The 24,496-nt window shown below is 37.2% G+C and overlaps 1 protein-coding gene across 1 annotated transcript in view; it reads right to left on the bottom strand.

The window, feature by feature from the left end:
* The window catches only part of LOC129731857 (uncharacterized), a 76,227-nt gene that overhangs the window by 36,384 nt on the left and 15,347 nt on the right, over positions 1-24,496 (bottom strand). Inside the window, exon 2 of the mRNA XM_055692207.1 lies at positions 4,126-4,177. Coding sequence (XP_055548182.1) covers positions 4,126-4,177 — 52 coding nt within the window. The remainder of the gene's footprint in view (positions 1-4,125; positions 4,178-24,496) is intronic.

Genomic DNA, 24,496 nt, shown 5'->3' with positions numbered 1-24,496 from the left:
CAGGCTCGATAAGACTTCTTCCTCTTGACAAAAAAAAAGTTCTACTTATAATAAAACTGACCAGAGGTAAAACACTAAATGCCTCTTCAGGGAATTGTAATTGTGACGCGGTTTTGGTAGAAGGAACAAGGTTTCGATAAGACTCCTTCCTCTTGGCAAAATAAGTCCTTCTTATAATAAAACTGATCAAAGGAATATTCCTCCATGAAATTGTGGCACGGGGAACGAGGTTTCGATAAGACTCCTTCCTCCTGACATAATAAGTCCCTCTTTGAATAAACCTGGCCAGAGAAGAACGTTAGGTGAAGTCTCACTCTAGGGAATTATAATTTGGCGATATTGGTAGGATAGAAAGAGGCTCGGTATTGTAGAGCAGTAAGCTTAAAACGGAAGGGTAAAATCTCACACACAAGCACGGATATAAATGAAAAAAGCTTATCATTCATTTCAATAGTGATACTGGCCAATAATATGAAGCGCGGAATACAGAAAACACCTGGGCAATATCACAATAGATCAAATGTCTCTGGTCGCAGTGATGAGTCCAAACAGAGAAAAAAAAAGTAATATAATTCGTTGGGAGTGACAGCGCTAAGAAAGTACACTCCTTTGTTAACCAATTTCCTGGGATGGAACATAGGTATTTCCCCCTCATGTTCGGATTTTGAAACCAAGGATATAGCGCCTTTACTCGCTTCAACTGTAACAGTTGGAACTTGAGTAGTCCTAGCATTTTAGCTTATGGTTATAGCGCCATTACTCGCTCTCTGAAAGGAATATGAATTAGGAAATAAATTTGAGTTCCATATATACTAATCATTTGTCTATATCTTATGTTTCTTGAGCAAAATAATGGCTCCCCTCTGACACTTCGCGTGCACTAACATGAGTCAACCCTCGCTTATGAACGATCACATGGAACGAACTCACCATCCAGAATTCCGTTCTTGTCGACGTTCGGCCTTGCCGGACCCAAACTGCCACTGAATTCGAAACCAAAAATGTTTTGACCTAGAACGCCCGCAGCAACAGCGACTAAATTATGGTGGCCATCCTTTATAATTTCTAAATTTTTCACTGATGTCACTGTCAATTTTTCCGTTGCGGCTATTGTTCCAAAACAACTCGATTCCGATCCAGAAATATTACCAAACGCTAGTGAGGCTCTGATGCTACCACGAACGCCTGTTTCTACTATCCCGCTGAAGGTTTGAAGGGCATTATGTAAGATCGATCTTAGCTGGCATTTTTTCTATTCCTGAATCACTTTAATAACAACACCTCAAGCACGTAACAATAAAACACTATTGCACTACTGGTAATTTAGAAAATGTACCACAAGAGACATAATTTTCGAATTTTTCTAGTTCAATTAAAACCACGTCAAAAATTTATGTCTATTCGCGCTCTTGGCTTACTGCGATCTCCCGATAAAGTTTTTCTTTCAGTGATAAGTGATAAGACAGAAAGAACATTTTGTAAAAAATTGTTTCTATTTAGGCAACATCCATAAATTACGTAACGCAAAAAACCCAATTTTTGGACCCCCACCCCCCATATGTAACGAAACGTAACGCCAACACCTACCCCCCCATAAAAATTACGTAACGCTGAGAAGGATTTGCTCGATAAAAATGCTCGTTTTTGGAGTGTCTCTCCAGAGATTTTTTGTTACGTAACGCTGAACTCACCTCCCCCCTCTGTGTAACAAATCGTAACGCTCAAAGAAACCCCCCTACCCCCTATGAACGTTACGTAATTTATGGATGCCGCCTTATGGTTTTTCAGTAGGTTGAATTAACTTGAATTTGTTCAATAAAATCAATCTAGTAACAAATTTGATTCCGGGCGGTCGTTACTTTCTCCGCACGTAATCGTACGGGGACTTTTGCATTTAAATCTCCCGGCAAAAGTCTAAAAGATTAACTTAGCCTTTGCAGTCGGGCTTCGAGAAGTCGTGCTTTGAAGTAATCAAAGTTTTACTTTTTTGACCAATGGAAAAAAATCAAAAAAATTCCGATAGCGTTTTTTCCCTGATGACAAATGTGTTGGAAATGCATGAAACGTTGAAATCTGATGTTATCACAAGCAGGCTTGTAAATGGACACGGTAGAGCCACTTTTCATTGCGATAGTCGTCTTCCTTTTCCTTTGACGACGGCAAGGCTCGTAGTCTTAATACATTCTTGAACAAACATGTCACACGAGTACTCGCCACGTTTTTTTCCTCAAACGTATTTTGACATTTTTGCTGAAAATGAGAATTACGCACGTTTATGGTCGGAGAATTTGGAAATAACTTTATCTTTATATTTACAAGATCAATTGTAATAATATTTCTCAACATGGATAGAGCGAAGTAGACAAAAATAGGCCAAAATAACATCGCCATACGAGTGACAGTGTGCATCTCTTTGATGCGCGAGTGTCGATTGACCATCCTGTTTTTTCTATGAGTGGCGACGGTTGTTCTACATTAACGGGCGAAAGCCTACTATGACGCACGGATTTTTTACGACTCTGCGGGTTAGATGAGCCGCAGGACTAATGACAATGACAGCTCCTTTTAAGCTTAAAGCATAACTGGCAGTATGTGACATACTCGAAAATAGCGAAAATTGTTCGAATCGAGCTGCGCAATGCCACCCCAGATCTTGACGTTTGATGCAGTTTCAAATCGTTTGGCTTGGAAAATCGATTAAAACGATTTTCGTGCTATCAACTTACCGTTGGACTTCCAATGCTTCTGTATAGAGGTGCAATGGGAAAATTCGTACTTTCGAATTTCGTTTAGCGGTATGTTATCAAAAAGAATTCAATTAAATTCTGCGCCCTCACTCATTCGAGAATATTATTGAATGTGCTTCGACTGCGATAAACAATTATGGGGAAATCAAAACTACTGCCAAATCTCAGGTGAATGGTAGACTCATCTACAAGACTGAAGTTGCTTACTCTCAAACCTATTTTCGAATAATGATAACATATATTTGGCAGTTTTGTTCACGGCTGAGTGATGAAACTGTAGTCATCACTTACGAGATACAAATGACGGTTAATTTGTCTCAATTTTCAAAAACAATACAAAGCGACAGAGAGACAACAGTTTTCGATGTTTTAAAAGTGATCGTTGAAAGTCACTTGTGTATTTCTACATTTTTTCAGGTTGTATGTGACACTACTAAGTTTTTTTGTAACCTCTATAAATGAGAAAAAAGTTATTTGAATAACGTACAGCAACTCCATCACCTTGGAGGTAAACGCGATCTTAAATATTATGTCAATGTCAACTTTACAACGTTCGAAAGTAGCAAACGTTGGCACAACCTTAAACCTTGACGAATAATTGGCATGAATAAATTTTCATTTCAAACCGTCTATATTCCGGTGCAATCCAACAAACACGAGTAGTTAAGGGCCACAAAAAATGGCTAATTCGATGCTGCTCAAAGCCATTATTGGTGAAGCCTTTATTCGCGGGGAAACTCAACAGTATTTAATCTTTTTTTCACTAGCTAAACCCATAGCAATCAACACCGGCAACAGCGACAACATAGGCATGGGCATAAGGCTTTGACGCGGACATTGTACTTCGTAGGTAATTAAATGAGTTATGGACAGCACACCCATCGCCATCATCGCGAGCGGTATATTGTGATGTACGTACGTAAGTGTTTACACCTGCTCTGGCCAGACTTTGGCTGCTGATGATGACGGAAAAGCACTAGGTACTGGGCTAGAGCGCGCGGTCTGTCACCATTACACACAATTTGTACTCCCCGCGCGGTGCCACTGCATATAGTTTCGATGGACACCACGGACTGCGGGGCCTAGAAAACGCGGGCTAGTTATTTATGATGAGGCGCAAAAAATGCCCAGGACTAGAGCCTTTCATCATGCCAGGCCTTCGGAGTGGCGAGATGATGACACACTTATAAAATAGTACGCGCGTTTTATCGCAGTACCCAGCGCACCACAAATCAGCATTTATAGGTATTTCGAGCCCCCCGAAAGAGGTGAGATTTTCTTTTATCGCTATTCGTAGTTAGTCAGCAAGATGATAATGGTAGCTGTTGAAATTACAAAAGGTATGATTTGTAGTGCGGGGGTTTAGTCCGATACATACCTTACAAACAGTTGCTCCTGGTTGTTGACTCGCCAGGATACCACCGTTGCTCCTGTAATAGAAGGAAATAATTAGAATATATCGCGATAGGTTTAATGTTTAAGTTAGAATGTATCGATATAAGTGACAATTGTGCTACGAAATGAGCATTTATTCGTGAATCGTCTTTTCTATACGAAAAGTAGCAATTCCTAAACTATGTGGTTGGCTGCTACACATTTTTCATGAATCATGATTTGTTTTACCTCAGGTAAACGACTATGACTCTCTACAAAATATCCTGACGAAAATGTGAAGGATAGCTCGGATAGAATTTGAAATCTTTTTGGAAAATTCTTTCAAGAGATCTATATATTTTCTGAAAAGGATTGCGACTACGATTACACTGGTGGACAAAAATGAAGAAAATGCTGTCCTAAATCAAAATAGTTGCTCTAGAAAGATTATAGCTATTTAACCAATCTTGTGAAATTTGGTGCCTCTAGCCAATGTAGAAATGCGTCAACTTACGTCAAGTGTCGCATAGGAATTACTCGCCATGTTAGTCGCTTCAACGTTAGTTATGTTCATGAGAAAACTCATTTAAGTCTCTGAAAAAATGTTGGTGGCTAGGTGCACCAAAATTGACAGGAATGGTTGAAAAGCTATAATATTTCATTTTTTCCAGTTTGAGCTTTAGGGCCACACCAGTGTTGACCAGTGTTATTTAGCATTTTATCCGGAGTTCTCAAGGAATATCAGCGAAAACCAACTCTACGTGCAGGATATTTTTCAGGCGCTAAAAAAATTTAGATGTCTCAAAAAGGCTTGAACCTGACAAAATCGTTCCAGTGTTTATGATAAACCTTGCAATGGAACTCACTGCTCCATTGTTTCACCTTTTCAACATGCCACTGGAACTAGAATTCCATCCAAATAAGCTCAAAAGTACCTATCTTCGAATCTGGCCGAACATACGTGAAGGGTGTTACGGTCAAAAGTTGGTCAACTTCAATTTGTAAGTGACATGCTTATCATTTATATCCTCGCTTGTATGTAGAGTTATACCTATACCCTTACGTTTCAAGCTTACTATTCTCCCGAATCTTTTTCCATCTTACCAATATCGCCAAATTAGAATTCCCTGGATAGATATAACCAAATGTTTCTCTCTGACTAAGTTTATTATCAGAGCGAGTTATTATAAAAGAAAGGATTCTTTTCGAAACCTCGTTCCTCATGTCAACGTCACCAATTACAATTCCCTGAAGAGGATAAACATTATTTTGGTCAGTTTTACTATAAGAAAGACTTGTTTTGTTAGGAGGAGTATTATCAAAACTTCGTTCCTCCTGCCAAAACCGCGTCATAATCACAATTCTCTGCAGTGAACTTTTTTATGTTCCTTCTGCCGATTTCATTATAAAAGAGACTTATTTTTGTTAAGTTGAAAATCAACAGGAGTACTGTAGAATTAAGCCTGGAGGAAGGGCATACCATCGACCATCTCCATTACAAAGTTCGCTTGTCAAAGCGAACTTTGTAATGGAGATGGTCGGGTACGGGTTTTTTTACTCGAAATTCGTAACCCACCCGTACACGATGAATATTTTCTTCGTATTCGGGTTGGGTACAGGCTAGAAAACGTATACTAAATAAACGTTTTTATATAGTATAGAAACGTTTAAAATAAAAAGAATTATACTTAAATTTGAAATATTTCGAAGACGGATGCATTTGGAATGTTGATTAATGCTTCGTAATTTAGTGTTTGTTTTAGGATTTCCAGTTCTTTTTGTACCAAAAAATGTATATTATCCACTACTCGTTCTTAGACATTTTAAAGGTTTTTGAGTCACGATACTTTTAATCAAGTGTTTACTACCAAAATATCAGTGGTATGAACTGCGTTGTTGGTAATTTACGCGTAGCCGTCTCGAATCTTTGCTATGACATCATAGTTTTTACGAAGACTTGGCTGGATTCGCGCAAACTTTCTCATCATGTGTTCGGCAATAACTACGAGGTTTTTCGCTGCGATAGTTCGGAGCAATGCCGCTGGCGTAAACCTTGAACAGGGGTTCTATTGTGCAGCTCGATTCGAACGATTTTTGCTATTTCCGAGCACGTTACACAGTGCCAGTTTTGCTTCGAGCTCGAAAGAAGCTGTCATTGTCATTTGTTCTTTAGCATATTTAACCTGCAAAGTCGAAAAAAATACGGAAAATGGATCATACCGCCCATCAGCGATCATTTCTTTTTGATCGAGTTACTCGAAACGAGATGCGTAATGTCATTCAAGCCTTGGACAGGAATCAAATTGGACGATCGTACTTTGGCTCTTTGCGCTCTGTACATACCTCCGAATCGAGCACATGAACGTGAATTGATTGTTGCTCATTGTCAGTCGGTCGTCTAAGCAATGGAAATTGCAAAACCAACAGACGAAGTTATGGTGCTCGGCGATTTCGATGATCCTCGGATTTAATCGAGAGAATATCGAGACGGGTTTTTCTTTCTAGACTTGGATCATTCCAGTATCCACCCTGACGCTACATTGCTTTTGGATTATTATAGGTCAGCAACACTCACTCAAGTTTACCAACCAGAACAACCGCATTTTGGACCTCTGCTTTGTGACTACTATACCGTATCTTACGATTTTTTCAATACGGACCACTACAGTATAACCGAGTTTTTCTCCGAGGTCAACTGAAATTTTATTTTAGCCTCCGTCAACACTGAAGACGCTGCTCAAACTCTTTCCAACATATTGGCTTATGATATCGACACATATGTCCCAAAGAAACGAGAGAACTTCAGCAGTTGAAATCCGAGAATAAAGCTGCAATAAAAAATATATTGAGCACTATACACTGTCCTCAAAACGTCACTACGCGAGAATCAATCACATACCAAATTGTAGCGAAACGATGCTTTCTCCAATATCATTATGATTTACAAAGGAAGCTCAAGTCTTGTCCCAAGCATTTTGGAAGTTTGCAAATCAACAGCGACACGAAAGTGGAATACGCTTCCCCATGGCATTCAACGGTAAGGCGGCATCCGCCCCGCAGCACATCTGTCAGCTTTCCTCCGAGAAACTACCCAGTGTGTTCAACCATGAGACACTGAGCGATCATCACTGAGTGTACCGCCAGTAATACTCCATTATCCGGTCAAACTTGAACACCTTTCATTCAAATCATTCCTCAACCCGGGACCTGACGGGATTCCATCGACGTTTCTTCCAGCTTTCTATTGCTTTCGGTATTATTCCGTCCTGCTGGAAATTAGCGTAGATATTTCCAGTACACAAGAAGGGAAACAAACACAATGTGGGCAATTATTGTGGTATTACCTCACTCTGTGATGTTCGCTCCACTACTACTAATCTGCTTTGTCTTACGTCGTAAATCACTGATAGTATGTTAAACGTGCCCTGACGGATATCATTTACACCGCCTTGATAGCTGCCTTCTATTAACTAAACCACCGCATAGCCGTCGCAAAACTTGACAAGCTTGGGATCTTTTACTATGGTTTCAATCGAAATACCGCACGGAACACACTTAGGACCGCTAAACTTCCTTTCCTGCTCCATTGTAACGACGTGAACCTAGTTCAGGGTGGCGAAAAAGTTTCCAAAATCAAATTCCCTGATTTTCCCTGATATTTCTGAAATTTAACATAAATTTCCCTGATCAACGGAAACCTGAAATTCCAGCGAATAAAGTATTGAATACTATTATTATATTGAATACGGATATGAAAGCGAACAGTAGATGTCCCGAATCAGCCTTTTGTGCTGAAAAAATCAGTTTTTGCGCTAAAAAGCCGTTGAAATAAACGGTCCTTGGCTTAAAAATGATTTCTCTAATCGCAAAAATAATTTCCTGACATTCCCTGATTTTTCAGGTTTTTCCAGATTTCCGCCACCCTGTAGTTATTAAGAGCCAGTTCGCGAGAGGCGCAACCGCATGTTGTTTTGATGTTCTCCGATTGGGCTGAAATTTTCAGCGTTTATTTGTCTATTCAAGGTAGGAAGTTTTGCAAAATTTCAATTTTTTTCATTGAGGTTAAGTGGGGTAAACCGGCCCTTGAAAATCATATGTCCAAAAACATCTAAATACTAAAAAGTGCAATAATTTTTCTAAAAATTTGTGGTATTATTCTACGCTAAGAGTACTTCAAAACGCATGGTCACAATATAGGGTAAAGAGGTAAATTGACGAAAAAAACGCACTTTTCTTTTAAAAATTGTCAATTTTCAGGGTCATCCTACTCTTTTCAAAATCGCTAGAAAAAATATGCGAATATGGTGTTTTGTAGAGCAATTCAAGAGCTTCAATGTCATGTATAAGCCAAGTGGGCCAAATGGGGTAAAACGGCCCTACAAGGTTTATTACAAAAAACCTTCAAAATCACTAAAATCACTATAGTTCCTGCTAGACTTAAAAGATTTTACTAAAAATTTGGATTATCACTGTACCTTACCAGAACTACCTACTTCACCAGAAAATACGCAATTTGGGGTAAAACGTTCCTCAAAGATTTTTTTTTTTCGAAAAATGCCGTCAAAATCACCAAAACTGCAAGATCTTGAGTTAGACTTAATAGATTTACTGAAAATTTAGATTATCCCTCTAGTTAGATACGAACTTAAGGGCAAGATGACAAAAGTGACAAATAGATTTACATGACGAAAAAAAATATTTTTCTTGGAAAATACTTGGCGAATTTTAGGGTCCTATTTTCTCAACAGAAAACAGTCCAAAACCCGAAGTTAGCATTTAATGAAACAACTAAAGAGCTTTTATTTGATATCAAATCCAGATGCATCATTTATAAACTGACTAAAAAGGACTGAACTTTTTCTTGACTTTTTCACTAGGCTTCAAGAAAAACATCAAACCTTGTAAAAGACAATATCAAAGAGACGGTTGCTGAAAGACTGCAATATTTCGAGTTTTGTTAAAGCAAAGGAAGTAAGTTATGGTTTGAGTTTCATGTTCATCTTTTTAATTTGATTATTTTCAAATTTTTTGTCATCGGTCTCATTCTTCGCTTTATTCCAGAGTGTTAGCCAAAAAATCATGTTACTCTGGTTGCTGTTGTATCAATAAAAATTAACAATCATTTAAAAAAATCACGACTTCGAACACTCATGCTTTACAATTTATACTCATGATGTTCTTCAACGTTCATCAAAGCACCATCTTTCTTTACGCTAAGTTTTGCCTACATAAATATTGCAGGGAATCGTGCAAATAACGATTTTCGTTGCTCCACGGATAAGTAGGAACTCGGTTGGAATTATTTATTTTCGCAACCGTCATGTCGATAATATCTTTTGCCTTGTTTGAAGCTTTTCTTGAAGTCAAGGAAAACTTTAGTTCTTTTTAGTCAGTTTCCAAAAGATGCATTTGAATATTATCGTCGAATCTATTTGTCATTTGTCATCTTGCCCTTAAGATCGTATTAACTTAGAGTAATTATCTGAATTTTCAGTAAATCTATCAAGTCTAACCCAAGTTCTTGCAGTTTTGGTGATTTTGACGAAATTTTTCGAAAAAAATCTTTGAGGAACGTTTTACCCCAAATTGCGTATCTTCTGATAAAGTAGGTAGCTCTGGTAAGGTACAGTGATAATCCAAATTTTCAGTAAAATCTATTAAGTCTAGAAGGAACGATAGTGATTTTAGTGATTTGGACCTTCTAGGGCCGTTTTACCCCGTTTGGCTTATACATGACATTAAAGCTCTCGAGTTTCTCTTCAAAACGCTATATTCAAATATATTTTCCAGCGATGTTGAAAAGAATAGGATGACCCTGAAAATTGACAATTTTTAAAACAAAAATGCGTTTTTTCGTCATGTTACTTCTTTGCCATATATTGTGACCATGCGTTTTGAAGTACTCTTAGTGTAGAATAATACCACAAATTTTTAGAAAAATCCATCAAGTCTAGCAGAAATTATTGCACTTTTTAGTATTTGGACGTTTTTGGACATATCATTTTCAAACGCTGAAAATTTCAGCCCAATCGGAGAACATCAAAACAACGTCCCTCAGAAAGGCGGTTGCGACTCTCGCGAACTGACTCTTAAAGCACTACGGCTATCTTTCGTGGATGACCTACAACTTTATCTTCAAGTTTACACAATTGAAGACTCTAATATCCTCCAACGTCAGCTAGACACTTTTGCCGCCTAGTGCCATTGGAATCCATCCAATTATATCATTCTTTTAGAAAAACAGACAATACATTTCAAATACGTTTGATAGTAACATTCATCCAGCGCGTAAATCGAGTTAAAGTCTTGGGAATAATTTTGGATTCCCAGCTCACTTTCAAACCTCACATTTCGTTTACCGTCGAGAAAGCCTTTAGAGTTCTGGGTTTCATCTTCAGGACCGCTAAAGAATTTACGGATATTAACTGCCTCAAATCGTAGTATTGCGCATTATCTCGCTTTATGTTAGAGTACTCCCGGTTGTCTGGATCCCTCATTAGAACAATGGTTTGGAGAGAATATAGTCTGTTCAACGGCGCGTTTTGAGATTTCCTCTTCGTAAACTCTTATAGACGAATTGCTTCCGTTTACCTAGCTTTTCAAGTGGCTGCTTATTAATACGTTTGGAGCCTCTGTCCGTCAGTAGAGACATGGTCAGAACTTACGCAATTTTTCTACACTGATTTCAGAGCTTACGATCTCATTTCCTCAAAATCAAATGCATTTAAAACGGCAATAGCCATGACTTTTTATTGGAAGTAAGTTTTAGAATCATAAAACATCATTTCAATACTGGTCGCGAAGTCTGTGTACAATAAACAGGGAAAGTTCCGATTGCAAAATGTAACACCAAGGCTTTGCTTCGCTTCGCTAAAATACATACACACTTTTCGAAAATAACTCTTGATTCTAGAAAATATTGCTTAGAAAAATACGTGTGCAAAGTATTATTTGAATCAAATTGTCCCATTACATTACACGGGCGACGGTTTGGAGGTATGGGAATTTCTGACCGAAAACTGTTCCTAACGGGTTCGTGTTGGTTTTGGGTCGGATTCAAATTGGCATGGGTTAATATAAAAAAAATCCCGAACTTGGGTTAAAAAGTCTGATTTGAGTACAGGTTTAAGAAACTCTTTAACCTGTCGCGGGTACGGGTCGGGTTTAAGTACAAAAAATTTTGTACGCGGTGTAACCTTGTGGCAACGAAATTTATGACATAATTTTAGGACTCAAATATTGAAAAAAAAAAAAAACAATGCAAGCGTTCATTACTATTTGTAATTGAAAATTACAAATTTTCTGTAATTTTTTTGACGTTTTGGCAGTTTTTAAATTTTGTTTTTTTTTTTATTTTGATTTGATGGAACAGCACTTGATAAAAATAAAAATCAAGTGATTCATTTTTTCCCTGGTCTTTCGCGATTTCTTTGATAGTCCCCCTCCTGCCCTTCGTAAAGCCACCAGATGACCACGTTGGTTGGCGATTTTCCGTCTATTCGATACAACATGTGTGTCGATCAGTGGAGCATAGAAATGCAACAAAATATCTCGCAAATATCCGCCAAGAGGAAGTGAATACAAATATGGTGGAACAATTTTATCGTAGCATAACGATCCCTCATCTGTATGTCGACGTCTGTGCTGTTCAGCAATCAAAACGGTGGTGGTGGCAGATAAACACCGATGGGATGGAAAAATTGTCATAATTAATTCATTGCTCAAACACTACGCGCCTTTATTTCTCAGAGTTTTGGAATTGACAACAGGAAAGACAAACTCAACCGGCATGGGTATACCGCGGAGTGAATGGGATAAAGGAAAGCAAAGCGAAGATTGTGCTGTCCTACGAAGAAAAACACAATAAGACGAAGTGTGAAATCGTGAGCACATGTGCGGATTCTCAGTTATATGGAACATGTGAGCTGCAGCCGCCCCACGGGATTTAGGATGAAACGCAACTCAGAATGAACGCCGCAAGGAGCCGAACGGGCAAGGGAGGGGGTGTGGCATCGGAAGCTGGAGAGGTATCTTCAAGTGTTTTTTGGACATATGTGAATAGAAAGCGCAACAGATGGTTTTTGCTTGGATGGAGATATTAGACGATAACTAAATTTACACTTTGATACTGGGAGCCGAATGAATGACATGAATAGAGTTTCAACATGATACGAGCAGAGATAGAAAACAAACTCCAAGTTGTTCTTGTGGACCGGATACTCTGCACGGCTAGGGTATTATAGTTGCTATGCCGCATTTATAGTTGGTCTTTTTTTTTTAAATGACAAAATAAATTTCACGCGTGTAATGTACTGCCATTTTGTCTTAGCCTTTTACTCTTAGGCTAGAATACGGTATTCAAAAATTATGAAAATATATAATCAGTTCAAAATGCTTGATGGAAAAAATATCAATCAATGCAATAAACTGGTTAGTGATCTTTATGGTCAAGTGGTAATTACAATAATAAATATTACTAATAAAAACAATTTCTTTGCAATTGTTGTAGCTTGTACTAGATATGGTTACTTGAAATAGATCAACATTTTACGAAAGTCTGTTGTAAATTACATTTGTTATGGCAGCAACTTCATAGATTGGTGCAACACTTATGTCTGACAACTGTCTAGTCAGAGCAGAGTTTAAGCATCTAGCGGGAGGCAGACAGAGTGGCATTGAAATTTACGTTCACCGTGTAAATCAACGATATACGGTATGACGTTTTATTTCAAGTCTCATTTAACAAATCCATAAACCAAACATATAACCACTACTTCAGTATCTTAGTATAGGTGGCGAAAGGTACCAGTCTGTTTGTTTTGTTGATAGATCAGTCGAAAATTGGCACAGCTACTGTAAATACATTCAACTGGCGAACTTGAACTGCATACACGTGTCATAATGGACATATTAGAGACAGGATTTGCTCAGCTGGCAGTTTGTATACAAGCTGTGTAGCACTAAGCGCAACCTACACCGGACCTTCACTACCAAAACACCGTCGTACAACATAACTACAACGACAGCATTCACTCGAACACAGAGGTAGCCGCGAATTTAGTCGTTTGGTGTGGAACAAATGAACCTACGTGATAGAAGGCTAACATGTATTTAGCAATCCTGCCCAGTGAATTGAAACTCCAGTTTTAGTTTAAAAAGATTGCCAGGTACTTTTACCTATATTCCTCGAGATGTTAATATGTCAATATTTGAAATAAATATAACGTAGAAATAAAATCTGGATAATTTAATTACCACAGGACTACACAATGTTGAAACGAGAAAATCGAAAAAAAAACCGCGAATGCGGAAGCGGGATAGCGCTATAGATTACCAAAATGCGCACGCGCATGTGCTTTTATTTATGGCTCGTTAAAATTTGCCATTTATTTTGATCTTCGTCATGTCCATCTTTCGGCAGTGGTAATTTTTTTTTAAAGTTCAAGGCAACCACAACCGACCGACTGACTGTATTACACTGGATTTTTCATCGATTAGAACTGGATGGGGCCGGGTAATGAAGCGCGGAGCCGTCCGTCTGTGCTAGTTTCTACTTTGCAAGAATAATACGCTTCAACAGCTAAGCAAATTTTGGTGTACATTTGGGTATTCCAGTTTGAAGCGGTAGCTTTATCAAGTTCCAGCATGCAGTATAAAACAGGGTTATCTCTCGCTATTTGCTACAAACTTATGACGCAATGGGTCACGTTTTTAGCGATTTTTATTTTGAAGAATTTCAAAGTTGCGAACTTCAGATGGTACACTGAAGTCAACATCTAATTGGCAAATCGATGATGACATTATTCTTATAATTCATCCGAATACCTAAGATCATTTTTGTTTGTGTCAAAATAAGCCGGATTAAAAACCAGCAGGTTCAGTGTATTTATAAATAATAACCTTTGCATTCAATGATAATCTTTGTACCTACTCATACTGTGAGAGATAAGGCTCGCAATCTTGGTTATTTTTAGTATCATCAGATGTGCAATGAGTGTACACCTAAATATTGTTGACATATCAGGGTTTCCTTCAAATCTAGCTTTAAGCACAAGCATCGCAGCTTTACTGCGAAATAATACCGGTCAATAGATTTCAATACGCTCTAAAGGGTGTATTCGTAGAAAAAAGTACATTGGAATAATTCTATCTTATTTCAAACGTAACATTTTGAGACTACAATAAAAAAAAATTGTTGTTTACAATCAACTGTCATTTTGCAGTCATTTCGAAGCCGGGAATTACACATACTTGGCATAGCTAAGATGGATCGCGATAGATGACGGCTACAGAAAGTGATTATGTAAGAAACTGCTAAACTGCGATTGTCATAAAATCATTTTCGTTGCAAAATGATCAGGTATTGGGCGTTCGAAATTTATTCGAAAGCTTAAACACGGTAGGAAAAAGGGGTAATGATAATGTCCACGTAGATTATATATTTTTTCCAAAAAATGAAAATCTGCCAAAAACATATATTGGTCTATAACAAAAATTCTACAGATACTCTGATTTTAGAGTCGTTGTCAACTATATTTAAGAAAAATCTGAAATCATTTCTTAAGTGGTCTCTTTTAATAATTTCAAGTAAAATAAAATATATCCCTTTTTTGTGTTTTCTCCCATTAGCAGATGCACTTCTAAAATTTTTAGGCTTATTTGTAATGATTTTTCGAAAATTATGTTTTAACTCTTTGAGGCATTATTAACTTAATTGTAAGCTTAGGTTGGAATGAATTTTATCTTTGGTCTTTTAGCTCAATTTGAAATCAATTTTCCTTTTTTCATTTAAAAGGTTTCTTCAACTATTAGTCTGAATTTGAAATATTTTCATTTTGATATTTTCCTATCAATAGAATTATTTTATTAATTTAAACTAAATTTCAGAACCATTTTTTTTGAGGATTCCCGGAGTGTTCTCACGCATTTTTACTTAATTCGAAATACCTAGTTTGTTTGATCGTTTTTTGCAGGAATTTTGTATATGTTTTTATACGAATTTTTACTTTCTTCTGTTTCTACTGTACCTAAGAAATATTTTGCCCTTTTTGTTTTTTTTTTTTCTGTGTGGACTCATCACTGCAACCAGAGATTAGATCTATTGTGATATTACCCAGGTGTTTTCTGTACGCCGCACTTGATTATTGGCAGTGTCACTACTGAATTAGGTGATACGACTATCATTCCTATCCGTGCTTGTGTGTAAGTTTTACCTTCCCGTTTCAAGCTTATTGCTCTCTACTATACCGAGCATCTGTCCATCCTAACAATATCGCCTAATAACAATTCCCTGGAGAGAACTTTCAAACGTTACTAACACCAGTTTTATAATAAAAGGGACTTATTTTTTGTTGGAGATAGAGTCAACAGGGGTACTGTAGAATTCAAATTGAAGGAAGGGTACGTGGTGGGAAGCCTGAGAATAAACTCATGCTTAAGTCCTATGCCAACCAAATGGCCTGATTCTACCAAGATTCGAACCCACGACAACCCGCTTACCAAAGCGGACTCTGTAACCTTGCGGCTACAGAGCTCCTATTTTTGGCTTAATTTTGATCACATTTTATGTTGACCTTATCTGTCCAATTGAAGCGTTTCAATCCATTATTTCAATTTCTGGTTTTTTCTAGCCCTCAGAGATGTGCTGAGTTCAGAAAGAATATTTTAAGCCTTTCGAAGTGTTCCAGATGTTTTAACTACAGTTACGAAAATGTTTATGCATTTTAAATTAAATTTGATATATGTTTTTCTTAAATTCTGTATTTTCCAGATTTTTAACTGCTTCTTTTATATTAGACACTAATTTTTTTTCCTAGCTGCCTTTCTTTTGTTTTGGAGACATATCTCTGCTCCTCCGTATCATTTTCTTTCCAATTTGAAAATACTTTCTGTCGTGGCCTTTTCGCTGTTTTACTTTTCCAGGCGTTTTGGCTGAATTTTTTCATGCAAGTTTCCGGTCTTTTTGTCTTGCAGAATTTGAGGAAACGTTAGAGATTACTCTATTTTTATGCCTTTTAAATCGCGTTAGGAACAAATTATTTTTTGGTATGTTTTCTTCAGTTTCACAGTGTATCCAATTATTTCAGGGTGCATTTTTGAGTACAGTAAGGTCGCTTTTTACGCGGTTTTTTACGCGGATTGCTTTCCTCCATTACTCAAAAACGGTACGAGATATCGACCTCATTTCAATCACGTTTTTCGTTTTAGGCCACGAGTGATCATATATCAGTTTTCAAAAAAATTCACAATTTTTGGTGTAAATACTCAAAATTCAAAATATTGAATTTTGGTCTCTATATTGGTCACTATCATATTCAAACGAGGTTTTAACGTTTTAGGACGATATTCTTTGTTATACTTGCAACTGAAAAAAGTCGTTTTTTACGCGGGCCCATACAAATTTGGAACGCATCCCCCGCGTGAAAAACGACCTTAGTGTATTTTGGTTCTGATAATTTTTAGTCTTTTCAGGTTGTTATTATAGTTGTTTTGAAATTTTTGCAGACGTATTGAAAACCTTTTTCTAGCTTATTCTTGTCCGGATTTGAACAATTTCTGCTGCTGTTTTAGGAACTTCTGTTCTCGAAACCACTTTAAGTTAGATTTAGCCCATTTCTGCTCTGGTTTTTTCCTTTAGTAATAATTTTCAGACGTTTTAGGCTGTACTCTGTTCTGTTCTCCTGAACGCTTTTAGTCATTCTCAGTAAAGCTATATTTTTCGTAAATGCTTCAAAGTGGTTTTAGCTGTATTCGGAGCTATTCTAGTTTCTTAAGTTAAGTTGAAATACGTGTGATAATATGTATGAAAATTTTGGAAATGGCAATCGACTTCCGTTTGAAATTTATATGTAACTTTTGTAATTATTTTCGCTTGTGGTCTCAGCTGTCTATTAAAATTAATTTTAATTTTTTAGACTAAAATCGAATTTATCGTCATACAAGTTTAAACCGAGGTCAGGAAAAACTTTACTGAATTCTGCCGAGCCTTGGAAATACAGGTCGGACTCCATTATTAATAGTCCCTTTTTTTCACTATACAGATAGGACTCGATTATCCGGAACATCAAAAAAAAATTCATTACGGATAATCGAGTTTTCCGGATAAGGCCGTTACAAATTTTATTTTCATTTTATGTCACCCTCCCCCCCCCCCCTCCCTTCAAAAATCTTGAATATTCGAAGGGGAAGAAAAAAAAAAGCTCAAATCGTTTTGTTCATTTTATTGGTTTTCCGACAGCATAAATGCTTTATTTAGCAACAAACAAGTCAGGTGACAGCGAGAGTGTCGTCGAAAGGCAAGCGAAATAAATACTAATAATAATAAAGTGTTATTTTTCAACATTTATTTGAGTGCAAGTTACAAACGTCATAACTTGCACACAAACTTTGATCAAAGATATTTCTTTTTTTTCGTCTCGATGTTATTTATTTTTTGCCACTCCCTTTGCTAACTTTGATAACCTTGGACATACAAAGAATTCGAAATTTGTATCAGCCTAATCGAATCACAGAAAAAATATCAAAATTTGTGATTAACGAATATAAAATAAATATTTCCTTTTTTTATTTTACTTGTATGATGCAGTGGCGTAACCAGAAATCATTTCTGGGGCGAAAGGGAATAAAATTTCGAAAAGCAAAAAAAAAATTGGACATTAATTATTTTCACTTAATCCGAACATGTCCCAAACATGCCAACAAATATGCCAGAAAGGATGGTAACATGGAAACATGGAAACAAATATGCCAGAAAGGATGGTAAGGGTAAAATTTTGGAATAAAAGTCAAAAACGAACACCAAAAAAATAAAATTCCGGATAATTGAGTCCGACCTGTATATAATCAAATCCTTTATATAATAGAATCAGATTTTTTCTTATTTATTCCACATAATTTTTTTGTTGGTTTCGAATAAATAGCAGGAATTTTTTCGACTCATCTTCCTAAAAATCAGAAAACACATTTACACACACAATGAACTCGGAATGAATTCTAGTTTATCGGAAACATATAAACCTAAATAAAACGAGATGTTAGAAAAAGTATTACGCATTGCAAAAATGCACATTTTGATACACACTACTAAAATCCGGAACATTTCCGGTGTCCATTGGTCACGTCAAGTTCTCATGTGATACTAGAAAACCAGGATAGTTTTCCAAGGCAGGCTATTTAAAAATTGACAATATTTTGCCTGTCTGAATCATTTTGTCTGTATTTGCTAATTCTTATTTCAACACTAATAAGTTTATTTGTACGGCAGTTTCTAGTTATTGATTCGGTAGTCATGTGCTAAGAACATACCATTCAATTACTCAGAAAAGGGTCTCCTACGATAGGCAGAAAATCGAAAGGCAGAATCATGAAAGGCATTATCACGAAAAGCAGAATTACGAAAGGCAGAATATTTCATAAGGCAGAATAACGAATGGCAGAATCACAAAGAGGCACGAATGGCAGAATCAAAAAATATTCAATTTTCTTCTTAACAACACACACTCGCGGCCTTTGGCCGACTTTATTGCCCAAGTGTATGCTGTCTTTACTCGCTACCGCTCGTTCGGACTCAACTAAGGGAAAGAAAACCTGTTTGAATAATCCTAGAAAACCAGTAGATCAGTTGTTTGTATGCGAGAGGCCGCCGCTTCCGACGGCGGGTCGTCGGCCGGCTCGGACCGCGGAAACCACGGCGGCTTTGTGCCGCCTCGGTTCATTGCCCTCGCTAATGCGTCTTTGCCGCATGAATTGTTTTATGTTAATTATAACCAACAAGCCGTTGAGACTAGTGTCTCTTATACCTAACATCGAAAAATCATTCTCCGCAATGCCGTGAGAGCCTTAAAGACCTGAGCAAAACCAGTTTGCGCGTTTAGGATCTAATAATTAGGCTTGATTTGCACCTCCCATTAAAACTGGTCATTGCTATGTGACCAGTTATTATGTCTGGTTACAAAATAATATTAAATAATAAATTTAAAGTAGCAGCTTTGATACCGTTACCAGGTTTCGCACCAATTTGCCATCACGTACTTGGCTATCGTGAGTCAGGTTCTACCTTTCGTGCCCTTCGAAATTCTGCTTTTTGAAATATTCTGCCTTGTGTGTACGTGCTTCTGCCTTTCGTGATTCTGCCTTCTATGGCGAACCCTCAGAAAATGTTTATCCAATGTACAAAGAAAAAATGGAGAAGCGAAAAGCGGATTAAATTAATAGAGAACACACTTTCTCGAAGAAAAACTGGAAGAACTTTAACGAAAATCTAAAATGAATAGTAATGGCAGCGAAGCCCCCCTACAATTGAAATGAGGTTGATATATGGTACCGTTTTTGAATAATGAAGAAAAGGAACTCTATAAAGTTAAAACCGTATCATTCCTACGATTTCTTAGGTTCCAAATGCTAACCTGAGTTTTATTTTTTTACCTTTCTCTAAACGATTCGGTAACAATACGAACTTGAGGTGAAACTTGGTGCTCGATTTTGCCCGAATTTTGCAAGATATTTTTTTCGAAAATCACCAAAATTACGTGTGTGAAACATTGAACGATTGTTTGCACCGCTGACGCATGTATAGAGTAGCAATACGAGCGCTATTTATTGTGTGAAAGCTAGGATTTTTACGCTCAAAATCTTCAAGTGAAAGGGAACCTAACCTCAAAATTGTGTGGAAAACCGTCACCGTCCAGTTTCACCTTTAACCCTTATATTTTGAAACAGATTTTGCCAAAAGCATTTCATAAAGTATTTATTTATTTATATTTATTCATCATCTGACTTTTTAGACCATAAAAAAAGTGTCGTGATCTCTGATTTCTGTATGGCACATTGATTCCACCGATCAGTAAAGTTCTTACTAATACGGCCCTGGACACATCTCTCCTCTTTGCCGGTGTGTTAATACCAAATAATTGGCATCGATTGGCATATGGTGGCAATAGCTCAGGATTACGCCATGGGAGTGCTCTGAAAGCATAACGAAGAAACTTAGCCTGTACTGATTCAGTTCGTTTGATCCAAATGTCAGTGTAGGGACTCCATACTATAGCCGATGTTTCCAAAACGGAACGAACTAGGGAAACATAAAGCGATCGTAAGCAAAACAGATCGGTAAATTCTTTGGCTATTCTCAAAATGAAACCCAGGTTCTTCCTAGCGAGAGTATTGGTGCCTGAAGGAATCAAGTAGTACACCTAATAGCGAATGTCTTTATTCGCAGATCACACCTGGGGCTATCTGGCATCTCTTTCTTGCATAGTAAATGGCAATATCGCTTCTCTATTCCTGGGCAGATTTCCACTGAATCCGTGAAATAAAGAAATTCGCTATAAATCTTTTGAAATTAGTGAACCGATTTACGACCAATTTTCTTATGATTTTTTTTTGAAAAGCAATACAAAACATGGAACGCAAGTTTGTTTTTACAAAAGTAATTTTTTAAGAACCAGCGGATTTATTAAAAATAATTCTCATATATTTGTTTTTCTATTTATGGTCCCCGTGATTCTGTGGTTAGCGATGTCGCTCTGCTAGCTCTCCCACACGGTTGGATTTTGAAGTAACGATTTGAATTTGAGTTTTTAACAAAAAAGAATTACTTTTACTTATTAAAATAAATTCGTTGTTTTTATTTAGTAAATGCATTTTTATAAAGCCCTGTAACATAAGTTTTCGGCAACACACTTTCTACACAATCAAAGGTTTTTGAACCACAGTTTTCAATAAGCTATTCTTTGACTTTTAAAAAAGAATTTCATTACTGTAAAATTTTAAGAGTGCTGCTTAATTTTGACTAAAAAAATAACCTGCCATGCAAACCGCAAAATATAGATGTTATTACCTCTCGAATTCGAATATTCTTAATTTTTTACACCCATGTTGTGGATCAGGGTCAGCTATATAACAATTGAAGAAAAAAACTAAAAAAGCTATTTTCAATCCCTCTGCTTCATAAATTCCTGACTCGTAAATCAAGTTAATCAACATTTCGGAATGAAAAATTGTTGCTATGTTATTAAGTATCAACGCTTAAGACGTTTTACTGAGAAACAAACACCAAACATGGAACAAACATTGTAAACGCTCACGCTGTTTAACCGATAGCTATAATTACAACATTTATTCGGCGCGCTTTAGTCTAAAGTCTTAACCTACTTGAGTGCCCGCAGAACCAAACCTAGAGACTGCCAATCTTACTTCGCATAGCAAATGGTCAAAAAAAAAAACCAAAACTCAATCCCAAGTTGCAACCCGTTTTCAACGTTTCAGCAGCGACCGAAAGACGCGGTTGGGCGGTTGGCTGGCAGGTGAAGCTGCAAACTGGAAATCGCGAAAATTTTGCAAACAACAAAACCTGACCATCTCATGATTGATTATTTTTTGGCATACTATTACCGTCCAAGCGAACTTCGGATGACCACACCAGCGGGCCAACGGCTAACGGTTTCCTTTCTAAACTGAAGTTTATAGTTATAAAAAATAGAAGCCAGCAGCGTGCGTACGCAGAGAAAGTTGCAACTCTCCCGAACAATGGCACGTTTCGGACAAGACATGCTGCTGCTCGTATAATTCGCGCTGACCAGAGAGGAAAAAAATCTCCGAATTGGCAATAATTGTAGGTTAGCTGCTTTGACTAATTCGATTCGGCGTAGAACCTGCGGCTCGAATTGGGGCTCCCCCTTTCAGGGTAGCGTGTTGCTCCTCAGTACCTGCAGCAACTCGTTCCAGCTTGCTATATATCATTAAAACCGCAGTTTTTGCTCGTTTGACACGGCTACCATGCATAGCCGTGTGAGTGAGAAGAACCCTGACTGAGTAGAAGAAAAAAATTTAACTAGTAGTAGAAAAAAAAACCCGGCCAGTGTTACCATTTCGAGGTCAACCCACTTCGTTACGAGGGTCTACTACTACCGAAAGAGAGACCCCTGCTGCTGTTGGAAAAAGACGCTATAAAGCATCATTACAGCCAACCACGCATGCTAATTTGTAAGTGTTTCTCCAGCGGACAGAAAAAAAAAACAACAAAAAATTAACGTATGCATAAAAATGCCGTACTTAGCTGAGCCCCCCTCACTAATAGAGATCGTTACGCGTTACTCGCTCGTATGTATTTAACGTGCAACGCAACGTGTAAATTGTATAGCAGGACTACGTTTTGTTAATGCTGATCTGCATTTCGTTTTGTTCATGATACTACACAGCAAACGAAAATTACATCCGAACAACCTGTCCTACATTGTTCGAAATTTATAATTGTCGAGGGTGACTTTACCCACTTTGATAACTTTTGATGTTCTAATGATACTCATTCCAAGCCGGTAACATCAATGTTCAAGGTATCATGTATCTCGATAGAATGAACTACCTATCTGTCAACTTGAGGTGGATGAAGAATACCTAAAACATTTTTCGTTTTAAACATATAATTTGAAACAGAAGTTAGTTTTGTTTTCTGTACTTTTGTAACTAATAACTGGCTGAGTTAAAATACCTAGCCAGTAGCTCATCTTTATAGTCCAGAAGAAGCCGGAAGAAGTATTATCACAAATTATTCTTTTGATTGATTGAAAAATCCCTTCTAAAAGTTAAAAAAAATCACCATAGACTCGGAAATCCGCTCTAATGTAACTTTTAGCAGAACAAAATTGGATGCCAAACAGAAAATAGCCTAAACTTGCACACTTATTTTTTGGTTCGTTTCGGTTAAATTTATTTTCGGCGGATATTTCTGTAGACTCATATTTGACAAACTTCATTTTATGTCGAAAATCTCAGTACAAATTACTTTCGGTAAAAATGGCTAAACGTAATAGTATTCAAGGTCCACTCGGTAATACTTCCAAAAAACTGAACAAAAAACAATTCTTGGCGCTATCGGCAGATAATTTGCCCAAGATTATAGTTTTTTACTTTTGAATAATAAGTTTGATCATATTTTAGCATTCAAGAAATTCGATTATTCTGAGAAAAGCAGCATCTTCTTCCTGCTGGAAATCAACTGCCGAAATCACAATATGTTTCCGGACCATCGAGCAAGCACCACCGTGAAATTCTTGCCCAACGATGATAATTTGTGGAAATTCGAGAACGGGAATTGCTTGCTCTTTTAGGAAATTAAAACAGACGACTAACTTCAATTTCTTTCGATTTGTCGCAAATTATCGTTGGAAACTTTATTTTCGAAACGACGAAATTCCTCCTCTTGACAAATAAGTCCCTCTTAAAATGAAACTGGGCAGACGCACACGCAGTTGAAACCTTTCCAGGAAATTAAAATTGGTGATACTAGACAGTGGGAATGAGTGTCGGTATAGTAGAGTAGTAAGCGTAAAAAAGGAAGGGTAAAACATATACACAAGCACCGAGAAATAATAAGCTTATCACTCACTCTCAATAGTGGGATTGCTTATAGCACTGGTCAACAAGTGTGGCCCTAAAGCTCAAACTAGAAAAAATGAAAGGTTTTTAGGCATTCTTGTGAATTTTGGTGCCCCCAGCCACCAACATTTTTTCAGAGACTTTTAATGAGTTTTTTCGTAAACATTACGTTGCAGCGACAAACCCGGTAAGCAAATCCTAAGCGAACTATCACGTAAGTTGACATGTTTTGGTAATAGCTAGGGGCACCAAACATCACAGGAATGGTTAAAAAGCTATAATCTTTATAGAGCAGCTATTTCGAGCTTTAGAACAGCATTGTTTTTGCTTTTGTCGACCAGTGAAGTGCGGAATACAGGAGACACCCGGCAAAAAGCAAAACACATTTGAAACGCATTAAAATAACAACCCAAGCCAAGATTGGCGAAATGCTGTCTAAATCATATGTTTCAATTCAATATTAGCAAACAATTTTTTTGCCGCTGCATTGTAAGCTTGTTTAATTGTAGTTCTAGAAATACATCGAAGCGATCAGAAAGTAAAAGTAAGACTTTATTTATTTTGCATGGAATCGATCAAAGTAAAAAGTTATAAAATTGACACCTTGAAAAAAAAATAGAAGGAAATTTGATTTTTGCCTTTCTCCTAGAAAGGTATAGCAATCACTTGCAAAACCGAAAGTATAAAAGTGCTCCAAAGGGCCGAATGGCATATATCACTCGACTCAGCTCGACGAGCTGAGCATTTTCTGTATGTGTGTGTGTGTGTGTGTGTGTGTGTGTGTGTGTGTGTATGTGCAGATTTTTATTCTCACTCACTTTTCTCAGAGAGGGCTGAACCGATTTTCATGAAATCAATTGCAAATAAAAGGTCTCGTTGTTCCATAAGACCCTATTCAATTTTATTGTAATCGGATATTTAGTTTGGAGGTTATGTATCAAAATGTAAAAATCATGAAACATCATTATCTCAAAAACTACACAACCGATTTGAATAACATT

The sequence above is a fragment of the Wyeomyia smithii genome, chromosome 3 (genome assembly GCF_029784165.1).
Source record: "Wyeomyia smithii strain HCP4-BCI-WySm-NY-G18 chromosome 3, ASM2978416v1, whole genome shotgun sequence".
In the NCBI taxonomy this organism is placed as follows: domain Eukaryota; kingdom Metazoa; phylum Arthropoda; class Insecta; order Diptera; family Culicidae; genus Wyeomyia; species Wyeomyia smithii.
The sequence above is the reverse complement of the archived record's forward strand: the minus strand, read 5'-3'. Positions and strand labels throughout refer to the sequence as shown.